The sequence below is a fragment of the Tenrec ecaudatus genome, chromosome X (assembly GCF_050624435.1).
Source record: "Tenrec ecaudatus isolate mTenEca1 chromosome X, mTenEca1.hap1, whole genome shotgun sequence".
NCBI classification, from domain to species: domain Eukaryota; kingdom Metazoa; phylum Chordata; class Mammalia; order Afrosoricida; family Tenrecidae; genus Tenrec; species Tenrec ecaudatus.
This window is the reverse complement of record NC_134548.1, coordinates 91,092,405-91,105,083: the sequence shown is the minus strand read 5'-3', so window position 1 is coordinate 91,105,083 and position 12,679 is coordinate 91,092,405. Positions and strand designations below refer to the sequence as shown.

Here is a 12,679-nt window from a genome sequence, read left to right as displayed (position 1 = left end):
TCCAAATTCCTTTTTCTGTAAGACAAACTATTAAATTTACGTAACTTCAAAGAAAATAATATTACCTTAATTTTCAACATACCAATTTAGCCTAATATTTGTTATTTTCTTTTTAGGATGTCTGCCGTGTTTGGTGGAATCTATTGTCTTCGCCATTCCGTAGAGTGCCTTGTTGTGGACAAAGACTCCAGAAAGTAAGGATGATGTAAATAACCTTCCTAGAGTTATACCCACACAGGTGAAAAAGATGCTGCAGCCTATTTTAAAAAATGATTCCTCAAAATCCACTTTGGTATTAATAGCATGTCAACCTTGATTAAAAGTAATTTGTGTTTGAGTCTTCTAGAACAAGGAAAGTGAGTTCACGATATAGAAACTAAATTAATTTCCCTGCAATACGACTATAGCTCCTGATCATCCAAGCTTGGAAGACAAATCATTTCAACTACTGGGGGTTGGTTGGTGATGAGTGATGTTGGTTTTCCTGTGGCCTTACTTCCTCTAATTGATTTTCATCAGATGACAACAAAACCCTCTATTATTGCACTTTAAAAAATGAAGCTCACCTAAAGACTCATCAGATTAATCTCTGCCGATAATGCATGTCACTCCAAGAGAGAAAACTTTAACGAGATTTTAGGTAAAATGTTGTCATAAACTATGCTGCCCTCTTATCTGAGGATATTATTTTTTACAGTGGTATCAGGCCTGTAGGCTGATTTAGGATCGAAATAAATATTTACCCACCTGAAACAAAAACAGCACCATCAATTGATCAATCTATATATGTATTTCTATTATATTTTCTAGGATTTATTTAGTAAGATTGATCACCTTGGATTGGTCCATATATTTACATATTTCTATTATATTTTCTAGGATTTATTTTGTTTGAAGATATTTATGTTCTTATCTGAAATATGCTAAAATATTTTTCTGGGACTTTTAGGCTTTACTTCGAAGCCAAAATGGGTGAAGTTTTAGGATCTGTTTAAGTGTGTGTGTGTGTGTGTAATTTACCCCTTTGGTGTTTTTAAGCATCTCTAAAAAATAGTTTTTTTGGCATATAATTCACACATTACATAATTCAATAGTTCGGTCACACTGTAAAGAGTGTTGAGGTCATTACCACAATCAGGTATACTGATTTGCTGAAGTAAATTATACATTTTCCTTAACTTTAACCTAGTTTTTAATTATATCCTCTGAACTAGCAGACTTATTTTTTCATGATTTTGTTGTAGGTCCTAGTTGCAGTAGTAGCAGAGGGCTAAAGGTCTTGAATAGGAGCATTGTAGACTTATAGTTTTCAAACTTTAATGTGACTAAGAATCACCATGTTAATATATCAAAAGTGCAGGTTTCTGGGCCTGTCCCTCTGACAGCCAGCTTGGGCAACATGTTTAAAGCAGAGCCAAGACGTTTTCATTTTCAAGAAACATTGCAAGTGAATTTTATGTTAAATATTCCATAGACAGGAACTCAGGTTAAATGTTAAGCTGCTAACTCCAAGAAGTTTAGTGGTTCAGACCCACCAGACTCAAAAAAAAAGATGGAGCTGTCTGCTCCTGTAAAGATTTAGACTTTTAAAAACATGTTGTGTAGTTCTACTCTGTCATACAAGGTTGTTGTGATCAGAATCAGCTTTGTGACTGAGAAGTAGCTTCTACTTATTACTTAGATGCCACTGAGAAACACTGATCTATATGAAAAAGTTGTGTGCCCTACTTAAGAATCACACATATAATAAACTATTTTCTAGTTGTGTGAGTCATTAATATACCTAGGGATTACCAAATTGTGATTGTTCTTGAATCCTTGATTCTCATTTGGATTTGAGAATGTTTCTTTGACCTGGCTGGAATTTGTAAAATGGCCCTAATGGTTACCCGCTTGAAACAGCATTTGGCAATCTTAAGTAGAGAAGAATCATTATTTTAGAATTATAGTTAGATAATTCACTGGAAAAATTACTGGGAACTCTCACAATAAAAATGTCATCATTTTAAAAGAAAAAGAAAAGAAAAGAACAGTGATTGAACACTCTCCTGTGTGGGAGATCTGGGTTCAATCCCCAGTCAGTGTACCCTATGGGCAACCACCATTCATCTGTCCATGGAAACTTGCGTATTGCCATGATGCTAAACAGGCTTCAGCAGAGCATCCAGACTAAGACCATTAGGAAAGGTTTGGCCATGTACTTCTGAAAAATGAAAAAATGCTATATATATGGGATGGGGTCACTATGAGTTGGGGCTAATTCTAATTCAGCTAACAATTGTGTTCCATGATTGACTGGGGTCTCTAGGTCTTAATTCATTACCAAGCTTTGTCAAGATCAACCTACCCTCTACTAGTGATCAAATGTGAATTTGCAGTACTAGAAAAACTGCTACTGATTTTACATTTCTTTTAGTGCTCCATAGAAAGACCTCAAAGACAAAAATTATTGTAACTCCTATACATATGTAAAGATCAAGTAGCCTTGGAATGAAATTAGAATACCTACAATCCCAGTACTGCCACTGAATGACAGTGGAAGGGTCACATTTCTCTATGTCAGGTACTTTATCTGTAAGATAAGGTAGCTGGATTGTGGTAGTAATCTACAAGTATCCTATCTGACCTGATATGCTTCTATTAAAGTTCCTGCAAAGTGCTTGCCTTTTGATTAACATTAAAAAATAGACAATAATCTTAATATTTTATATACCAAACTGTAAGCCATTTTTAAAGAGTTAAAGTAATCTCAAATTTTCCCAATGAGAAGTTCAAATATTTTTTAAACAAGCTGTATATATATACTTGCATGGATATTAGTGAAATAGCTAAATAAATTTTATACTAATTGTTATCTATTACTAGAACTCCAGTTTCCTATTGAACAGCATCACCTTATCCATCTTGACCACTTTGGATACTGTGTATTACTCTCTCACTGGAAAATTTATTATATTCCATAACTATGTATTTGTATAACCTTAGGGTATTTTTTAAAAGTTTATCCTACACTCATAATATTCATGAAATAAGTATTGAATTGCTTTTTCAATGATCTTTAAAAGTCTTGTTTAAAAGACAACCAATACTTTGTATTTGTGAATTTATATCCTTGATATTAATTACTAAATTTATATTAATAGTTTGATTTGTTAAAAATCTATTCTACAATATATTCTCTATAAACATTCAGTGCTAGTGTTGATTGCAATTGGCTCAGGTAATGTACCTTTCCCAAACACTGCTTTCTTAGTCAAAATCAAATGATTAGGATACCAGTAATAGAAGGCATTTGGTAGGGACCTGAATATAAAGAAAGGGGTAATTATTTGAGGAACAGCACTGACCACATGTTTAAACATATCTAGCACAGCTTTCTTTGCAAGCATTCGAGGTGAGTCAGACAATTGTTTATACTAAATGTAATTAGAATATTGAACTAGGAATCTGCAGATATTTGCATTTGCCCCTTTTGGGCTCCTACTACTTTTCCCCTTGTTTTTCTCATGGGAACACTTGACACCCTTTCCCCTTTGGTTTGGTTACGAGCTACGCACACTTTAGTTTTAAGGTTATTTCCTTGTCACAGACTGCTTCAAAATTCTTTACCTTCCCTCTTCCCACAGTTAGCTTCCTTTTTACTTTAAATTCCTGATAAGAAAAATCAGGGTCTCACCATTTTAGCTGCAGGACCAAGGCAGGTTTCAAGCATCTAATGTGTTGGGTGAATGAAGTTAATAAAGATTAAAGACTGATCATGGCCTTTTTATACTTTTCCTTTTCCATTGAAGAAAGTTTCTAGGAGCAAAATTATTGTAACATTGACTTTAATGTGTTTATACCTGACAATGTCCTATAACATTTTACGAGAAGAAATGGGACATTTACGAGACACCTGAATTAATCGTATATGTAATATATAATCAAATGTATACTTATTTTCAGCTAGATTTTATTATTAATTTTTATTTGCTTTTCTTGGCATCAAGGTTGCTTCTATTGGCCCGGCTTTCTTAATTGTTGGAGGACATATTTCAATGTATCTTTTGTTCCCTTCTTAGTAAATTCTAATTTTGAACCTCTCTGTTGACTCTTTTTGAAAACTGAATATTCTTGTTGACTATTTTTCTTTTCAAGCAGCACTGGCTATGAAAAATTTTGATTTGACCACTTAACCAAAACTAAATACAGTCAATGAGTTGATTCTAACCCATATTTGACCGTTTAATAGTGTATTGTTTGATTTCGGAATGGTGTAGAGATGACTGTAGAACTTAGACCTCCCTAATGTTATTTATCTTATAGGCTGGGTTTTGTTTTTGTTTTTTGTTTTTGCTGAAATTTAAGTCACAGGAGTGGCTTAAAGGGCTACAGGATGACTAAGGACTATAGTCACGCATATTCTACCAGTCTGTGTCAAACCAGTAAACTTGGTCTTTTCCCCACATTTTTCTCCTACTCTCTCCAGGCCCTCCTATTGTTAGCTCTTTCTGAGATGTTTGCAGTGGTATTGAGGAGCCACCAAGTTCTGGTGTCAGAGTCATGGAAGCTTTGTGGTCCATTAATCCTTTTAATTAACTGTTGTCATGAGTCTTTTTTGTTGTTTTTTACTCTTCTTTGCTCTGGTTGGAAAGAGACCAATAGTAGCAACTTAGATGGCTACACAGAAACTTTTAAGACTTCATTTACTACTCACCAAAGTAAAGTTGTAGAACCTTGTCTATGTGGATTATGTTATGCCAATCAAATTTGATATGCCCCAAGATTATGGTCCTGAACTCCCAAACCCAGCAATTTATTCCTCAAGGTGTTTGGTTGTGTCTAAGAAGTCTTCATTTTTACTCTTGTATGCTGTCCTATATTCATGGATATATTTACAATACATCTAAGTACATATGGGGAAATATCTTCTAACTTGTATATATTGGTATTTCCATTTGCCTTCCCACTCTTTTGCAGCTTCAATATCTATCTGTGCATCCCACTCATAGATTATTATTATTGCAAGATTGTGTATATACCTTTGCTCTCTTTAACTCATGTGCTCTTCTTAGTGTCTTCTCGTGCCTTAATCAGCGTGTGCTTACCTGTCCCTTATGTATATTGCCTTTCCCTTCACCTAAGTTAATATGCTTGCACCTCCGTTGTTGTTGTTAGGTGCCATTGAGCCGGTTCTTAACCACAGTGACCATATGCACAACAAAAACACATGCTTCCTGGTCCAGTGTCATCCTCACAATTGGTCCTGTACCTGAATCCATTGTTGCAGCCACTGTGTCGTTCCATCATGTTGAGAGCCTTCCTCTTTTTCACTGCCCTCTAAATACTCTGGACTTACCCTTCTTTCCCTTCCCACTGTGATTGCCTTCAAAGAATGCTTCTTTCTGTATGAAAACTTCCGCTTGGCTCTTCAAAGCAGTGCACTAGTACAATATTTGCCCTTTTTTTGATCAACTAATTTTAGCATAATGTCCACCAGGTTCACCCATGTTATGAGGTTTTTGCAGATTCATAATTATTAATATTACATAATATCCCATTGTGCACCATAGTTTATGTATTCACTTGTTGATGAACACGTATTTCCCTTGAGCTACTGTCAATGATGCTGTTAACATTAATAGCATTCATAATAAAGGCACCAGGCTCTTATTTCTTTAGGATATGTGCTTTGAGGTGGGTTGGATGGTATTTGGTGCTACCTTTTTAAGGACGTGCCATACTGTTTTCCACAGTGATCCCACCATTTTATAGCCCACCAGCAGCATATCAGGGTTCTCATGTCTCTACAGCCTCACCAGCATTTGCTGTTTTCTCGAGTTGTTGTCGTCGTTGCTACTAATGCTGACGTGAACTGGTCCCTCATTATTGTTTTGATTTGCATCTTTCTGAAGATCACCTACATTTCTATATGTGTTCATTAGTCACCTGTATGTCTTCTTCGGTGAAATTTCTGTTCATATCCTCTGCCCATTTTTTAACTAGATTGTCTTTATTATCTAAATATTGAATTTTCTACTAATTTTAGAGATTAATCCCTTGTCTAATATGTCCTTGACAAACATTTTCCCCCCAGTTAATAGATTCTCTTTTCACTCTTTGATGAAGCCTTTAAATGTGCATGAATATTTACTTTTTTTGGCGGTCCCAGTCATCTAGTTTTCTTATTTATGTTCGATAGTACACTTATGCCATTGATTAGGGTCCCTAAACTTGCCCCTAATATTGCTTTAAACTTAGTTTTAGATTTTGACCTTTGATCCATCTTGAGTTTGTTTTTGTATATATTGAGACATATGGGTCCTATTTCATTTATCTCAATAGATAATCAAATTGTGCCAACACTTTGTTAAAGAGACTTGTCAATATTTCTTGTCCATAGATGAATTACTTTGCATCTGGGTTCTAAATTCGGTTCTATTGGTCTTTGTGTCTATTACTGTGCTAATACTAGGCTGTTTTGACTCTGTGACTTTATATTTTGAGATTGAGGAGTGTGAGGCCTACGTTGTTCTGTAGTTTTACTTTCCTATCTTGTGACCCCTTTCCTTTCTATATAAATCTGGTGATTAGTCTTTCCCTCCCTTTAAAGAATGATGATGGAATCTGAATGGAGATTGCATTTTATTTCTAGATTGTTTTGGGTAGTACTGACAATATCACAATGTTAAGTCTTTCTACTCATGAACGTGGTATACTCTTCCATTTATGTATATCTCTTGGTTTCTTCCAATGGTGTTTTATAGATTTCTTTGGATACATGCTTTATTTCTATGGCTATATTTATTCCTAAGGACTTCCTGGGTTGGCTGGCTATAGTAAATGGTATTATTTTCCTGATTTCTTTTTCATAGTTCTCTTTGGTAGTATAGTGGAATCTCATTGATTTTTCTAGGTTGATCTTGTACTCTCACTTTGATGGATACTTTCATTAGTTCCAAATGTTTCTTATCGAATCTCCAGGGTATTCGCCCTGTTGGATCATATCCTTTGCAAATAGTTTTAATTCTGTGTTGATTTGGATGCCTTTTGTTTTCCTTTCTTACCTTGTTGCTATTGCTTAGACTTAAAATATATTATTGACTAGTCCTGATGGTAAAAGGCATCTATCCTTGTCTTGTTCCCATTCACACGAAGAATGTTTTTGGTCTCCATTGAGAATAACAGTGAGTCTCGGCTTTGTGTATATACCATTAACTATGTTGCGGGCTTTCTCTCCTATTTTGATTTTGAGGCGTATTTTTATTAAAAATGATTGTTAGATTTTGTCAAATGCTTTTTCTATATCTATTGTTATGATCGTGGCATTCTTTTACTTTGCTTTATTTATGTGATAGATTTTGTTGATATTTTTTTCTAAAGTTAAACCATCCTTGTATGAATCCCATTTAGTCATGATGTATTGTTTTTTGATATTTTAATAGAATCTGTTCCCTAGTGTTCCATTGAAAAATTTAACATCTATGTTTGTAAGGGATATCAGTCAATACTTGTCTTTTTCAGTGATGTTTCTGCTGAGAGTAGAAGCCTTAGTGATGGAATAATGAGTTACATGTTGGGCCGCTCCCATATAGATTTACAGCCTTGGAAACCCAAATGGCAGTTCTACTCTGTCTATGAAGTAAAATAGTCAGAATTGACTTGCTGGCAGTGAGTTTGTTTGATTTTTTTTTTTGGTTGTTGAGCTTTAGTATCAATGATGTGACTTGATTTATATTTGTTCTTGTGGGAAAATCATTGGACCTCTGATGTAGCATGTTCCATTTGCAACATGGAAATGCAGTGGTTGGTGGTTAAATTCCAGCAGTCACTCTGGAGGAGAACGATGATGCTATCCGTTCCCCTAAAGATTGATAGCCTTGGTAAGCTCTACTAAGGGTCACCATGAGTTGCAATAGACTCAGTGGCAATTTTTGTTGTTGTTTCATTTTTAATGAAAAATATGATAGTGATACTATTATATGATGGGATACAAAAAAACTAGACAAAAGCTTTTTGTAGTGCACATTTTTCCCCCACTAGGCAAGTATCAAGCAACTCTCTGAGTTAGTGCAAGCAAGTGATGTCACCTGGGAAGGTTCTCTCTGGTCACAGTGAATTTTTTCATAAAAGCAGTTGCGCTATCAGACCTTGTTTTTTCGTGATGGCCGATTTCAGCAAACAGCATGTGGCTGTGAAATTTTGCTTCCCACTCAGGAAAAATGCCACAGAAACCCTTGTGATGCTGAACACAGGTTACAAGGACAGCAGTATGGGAAAAACTCAAGTGTATGAGTGGTTTTCTTATTCTGAAAAAGGTAAAATATCGATTTGTGACAAAATTTGATCCAGACGTCTGTAAACTTCCCGAATGGACGAAAATGTTGATTCATAGTACATTTGGAGTTCATTCCACCAGGTCAGACTGTTAATCAAACTTTCTATTTAGAGGTTCTGAAAAGATAGTGTAACAATGTGAGATAAAAAACGGCCTGATTTGTGGCAGTGGGGTACTGGGTTTGCCAACATGACAATGCACCTTCTGACTCAGCTATCTCAGTGCACCAGTTTTAGGCAAAAACGGCATACCTCTCTTGCCTCATGCACCTGACCTTGTTCCATGCAACTGCTTTTTGTTTCTGCAAATAAAGAGGGACTTGAAAGGACAGCAATTTGACAACATAGAAGAGGTGACGAAAGAAACAAGAGAGATGCTGTCAGATGTTTCCCAGAATGGAACTGAAGATTTGATAAATGTATTAAGTGTAATGGAGAGTACTTTGAAGATGATAAGATTGTTTTGTGAAAAAAAAATTAAATCTATATCTTTGGAAAAAAAGACTTCTGTTGTTTTTAGGGGGGTGCCCCTCCTAGATAATGTAACCTCTGCCAACTCTCATGCTAGTTGCAACGAAGATATAGAAATGAATAAAACGTGATGTTCTTTGTATAAAGATGTTACTTAATAATGTATATTTCTTGTTGTTTCCTGAGATCGTGGCAAGCATGTGTTACATAGCATAGAACTGCTCCATCGGGTTTCCTAGGTTTAGTTCTGGAAGGACATTGCCAGGCCTGTCATCTATGGAGCTGATGTGCTCGTTTCAACCAGCAACTTCCGTTTGAGGAGCCAATCCTAACTTCACTTGTTAGCTTTAGGAAGTTCAAAATAAAGTCTCAGCTGCTCATGGCATGAAACCCTGGGTAATTTGGCCTTTGCTTGGCCCTGTAGCCTCATCTCTTTTCATTTCCTGGTCATAAATACCGAACTGCTTGAAATTCTCTGTAACTGCCCTTCCCTGATTTGCCTCTGTACCACGTAATTGCAGCCTCGCTGCCTGAAAGCTTCTCTCCCTTATGTCCTTATTTCGCCTCTGTTCATCTTTTAATCACTGGATGGATCATTTTCTCTGGTGAGTACTCCCTTATACTCTATCCCTTCATCGCAGGTTTAGTCAAGTACCTCCCCTTAGTATTCTCATCATGCCCCACGCTTATCTTTTATTCCTACACTTGGCAATTTCATATCATTTTAGTGTTTGTCTGAATCTGTATTACAATGGGAACTGCTTCAATGTAAGATATTTTTATCCTCGTTTCCTAGAATAGTTTTTCGTGGTGCAGAGATGTTATGCCACATATCTATATTGAACAAATGTGCTACCCACTTGCTAGTAGTCCATGACTGAGTTTAAGCAATGTCAGCAGAGATGGGAAGAAGCGAGTTCCAAGAAATAATTGCAAAGTGGAATAGAAAGGTAGTGGTCGATTAGATGGAAGAAGAGAGCTCCTGAGGTAGAGAAAGCATGACTGCTGGTCTTACCAATGCCTGAGTAAAATGGTCTCGCTAGTACTGCATGGAAAAGTGGTTGAGGAATGATGGCGAACTCATCATGCTAGACTTAAAGGGTGTTACGTCTATCTAGAAGGAAGAAGATGATAGACAATTGAAAAATATTTATATAGAGCGCAAGAGAGGCCAGAGTAAGACCCCACAAGTTTGGAACAATCTTAACTGGTGTTTGAAATTGTTGTAGTAGATTTTTACACAAGATCATGATTGAGGAAAAAACTATGTAGGATGGCTTTAGCTGGTGGTAGCATTTGAGGTGGTGGATTTGAGAAAGCATAGAAAAGCATATTGAATAGGAATAATTATTTTATTACCTTCTGTTATTGTGAATCTTCTCATTTCCTTAATGTGTTTTTGCAAACCTATTCCACATGTGGTTTCTGCTTTTCTTTGATTATATTAGTTGTGACGATAATAATGACTAGATTCCTGTTTTAATTTTATTTTTATTTCCTGGGTCAAATTCTAGATACTGCGTTTAATCCTGCGGAATGGCTTTTACTTACTGTCATTTTGCTATGTATACTCATAGAATTGAAAGGAAAGCTATGATGTGTTGATTTAAAAGTCTAAAAGTCTTCTGCTTGGCTTGTGATTCTTATGATCAACTAGGTCACCGTCCTTGTAACTGTAAAATCCTAACATATTTCTCTTCAGTTTACTATTTATGAGGATCAGAAAGGCCCTCCACTGAATCTTAAGTGCTGTTAATCTTTCCTGGCTTTTTCGGGTTTAGTGGGGTGGGCGGGCATTTTTAATGCATGTAGTAGCACTGTTTCATTTTGTTGTAATCCATTACTTGTCTGTCATATAATTTTATGTAATCTTCGAAAGACAAAAGCTGAGTCCCAAATCAATATCCCTCTCTTCATTGTTCTCACAATTAGACCTAATATATAATAAGTATCTTAGGGGAAGCCAAATCTTACCACTTGTTTGTACATGCCTTCATTTCAACAGCTTTCCTTAGGCTTAGAGCCATAGTACTCGGTGAGGAAAATGATCAGCTGACGTGCGTTCTTATTATCTACCAGGTTGAAACAGGTCATATGATCATCATTTCAATTTCTACAGGGGAAGAATGTGTGTGTGTGTGTACACATACATACGTGTGTGTGTGTGTTGCTGTTGTTGTTATTAGGTGGTATCAAATCAGTTCCAACCCATAAAGACCTTATGTACAACAGAATGAAACACTGCTTGGTCCTGCGCCATCCTTACATTGTTCCCCACCTTTGAGCCCATTGCTGCAGCCACTGTGTCATTCCTTCTTCTTGAGTGGATTTCTCTTTTTCACTGTCCCTTGACTTTACCAAACATGCTGTGTGTGCATATATGTATATGTATGTATATATGGGTATGTGTATGCGCATACACACACATATATATTTCCATACCAATAGCTCTTGACTTTTCTCTGTGGAGTACAGTGAAATAAAAAAGTTAGCATAGTGATTCTTTCCTGGGATTTGGGAGCTTATCAGAATCTCCAGGGGTACTTATAATTTGAACAAAGTCCCCCAGGTGTGATTCTGATTTGCTTCCTTCTCCCCCTCCTCCTTTGAGAATCACTGTTTCCCATGGAAACTACAACATAAAGAGGCATATTTATTAGTAGCTATTCCTGAATAGTCGAACTCTCTAATTTCCTGTCCCTCTATACTTCTCTTTTGATTGTTCCCAGTAGTTCTTTTTAATATTGTAACTTCTAAAAGCAATGTCTATCAACCAGTAATATTTACTACCAAAACAGCCCTATTAGTACTTGACAGCCTAAAAAAGGATTCATAAATTGGGACCAGGTTTAGTTATGTGGTCTATTAAAATATGATCCTTTGTGAAAACCCACATTAAAGCTCAGAATTTATACAACTCCAACCCTCTGTTTCCAGTTTTATGTTATGTTATATGCCAAAGTTGAAAGAATTTCAGTGTATCTGCCACTGAAACCTACCATTAGAACATTACATAAGAACCATTAGAACTAAATATTTCAGAATGCAAATCTAGAGTTCAATATTTGTTTACAGGCCTTTGGATGTAAAATAGATATACAACGAAGCACATAGATCTTAGGTGCGCATTAGCTGAATTTTGGCAAATGATAAAACTGTGTAATCCAAATCCATGTCATTTAGCAGCCTTCTCCCCTTTTTTGCCCAACTTACTCTCTCTTGATTGTCTGTAGTCTGTGAGCTAAAATGAAAGAAAGGGCTGTGAGCTTCTACAGAAGAAATAGGGATCATTGTCAATGACAGATCATAGCCGTTCTCTGTAACCTAAACAGCCTTGTTTTTCAGATTGTATGTGAACATTTTAAAACAAAACAACAACTGAATAAGCAGTTTCTTCTTAAGTAATTTTATTTAAATATAAATAACTTTCATCTATATAGCTAAGGAAGTATTTTAAGGACAAGGGCTCAAGTTTAATACAATGTGAGGAGATGAAGATAGAAATAGAGAAAGTAAAGGGGAAGGCGGGGGAAATGGGAAAAATCATATGAATAGTAATATACTATAACTGAAGTTAGTGAATTGATTAAGAATATATATTAAGCATATGTAATATAATCAAACATCACAGTCTATCCAGAAACCGGTGATATGCCATTTATTCAAGAATATCACAGGCTGTCTTTAGGTAATAGAATCAAATTCGCCTACTCTTGGTCTTCTATTTTGTAAGCCTTTATGGCTGGTAAATATAGCTTGTATGATTTTTTAAGTGATTCAGTATGTTTATACTAGTATATTTCAAATATGGTATCTTGAAATTATTTCTTTGCATTTTGTGAGGAGCATAATTCGTATATTTCAAATAAAATAATTCTGGTCCCCAAAGGGG

General features: G+C 35.8%; 1 protein-coding gene across 2 annotated transcripts in view; it reads left to right on the top strand.

Annotated features, from left to right (window-relative positions):
- Positions 1–12,679, top strand: part of CHM (CHM Rab escort protein) — a 216,316-nt gene that overhangs the window by 140,443 nt on the left and 63,194 nt on the right. For both annotated transcript variants that reach the window (XM_075538794.1, XM_075538795.1), the window contains one exon: positions 117–194. In XM_075538794.1, the coding sequence (XP_075394909.1) occupies positions 117–194 (78 nt within the window). The remainder of the gene's footprint in view (positions 1–116; positions 195–12,679) is intronic.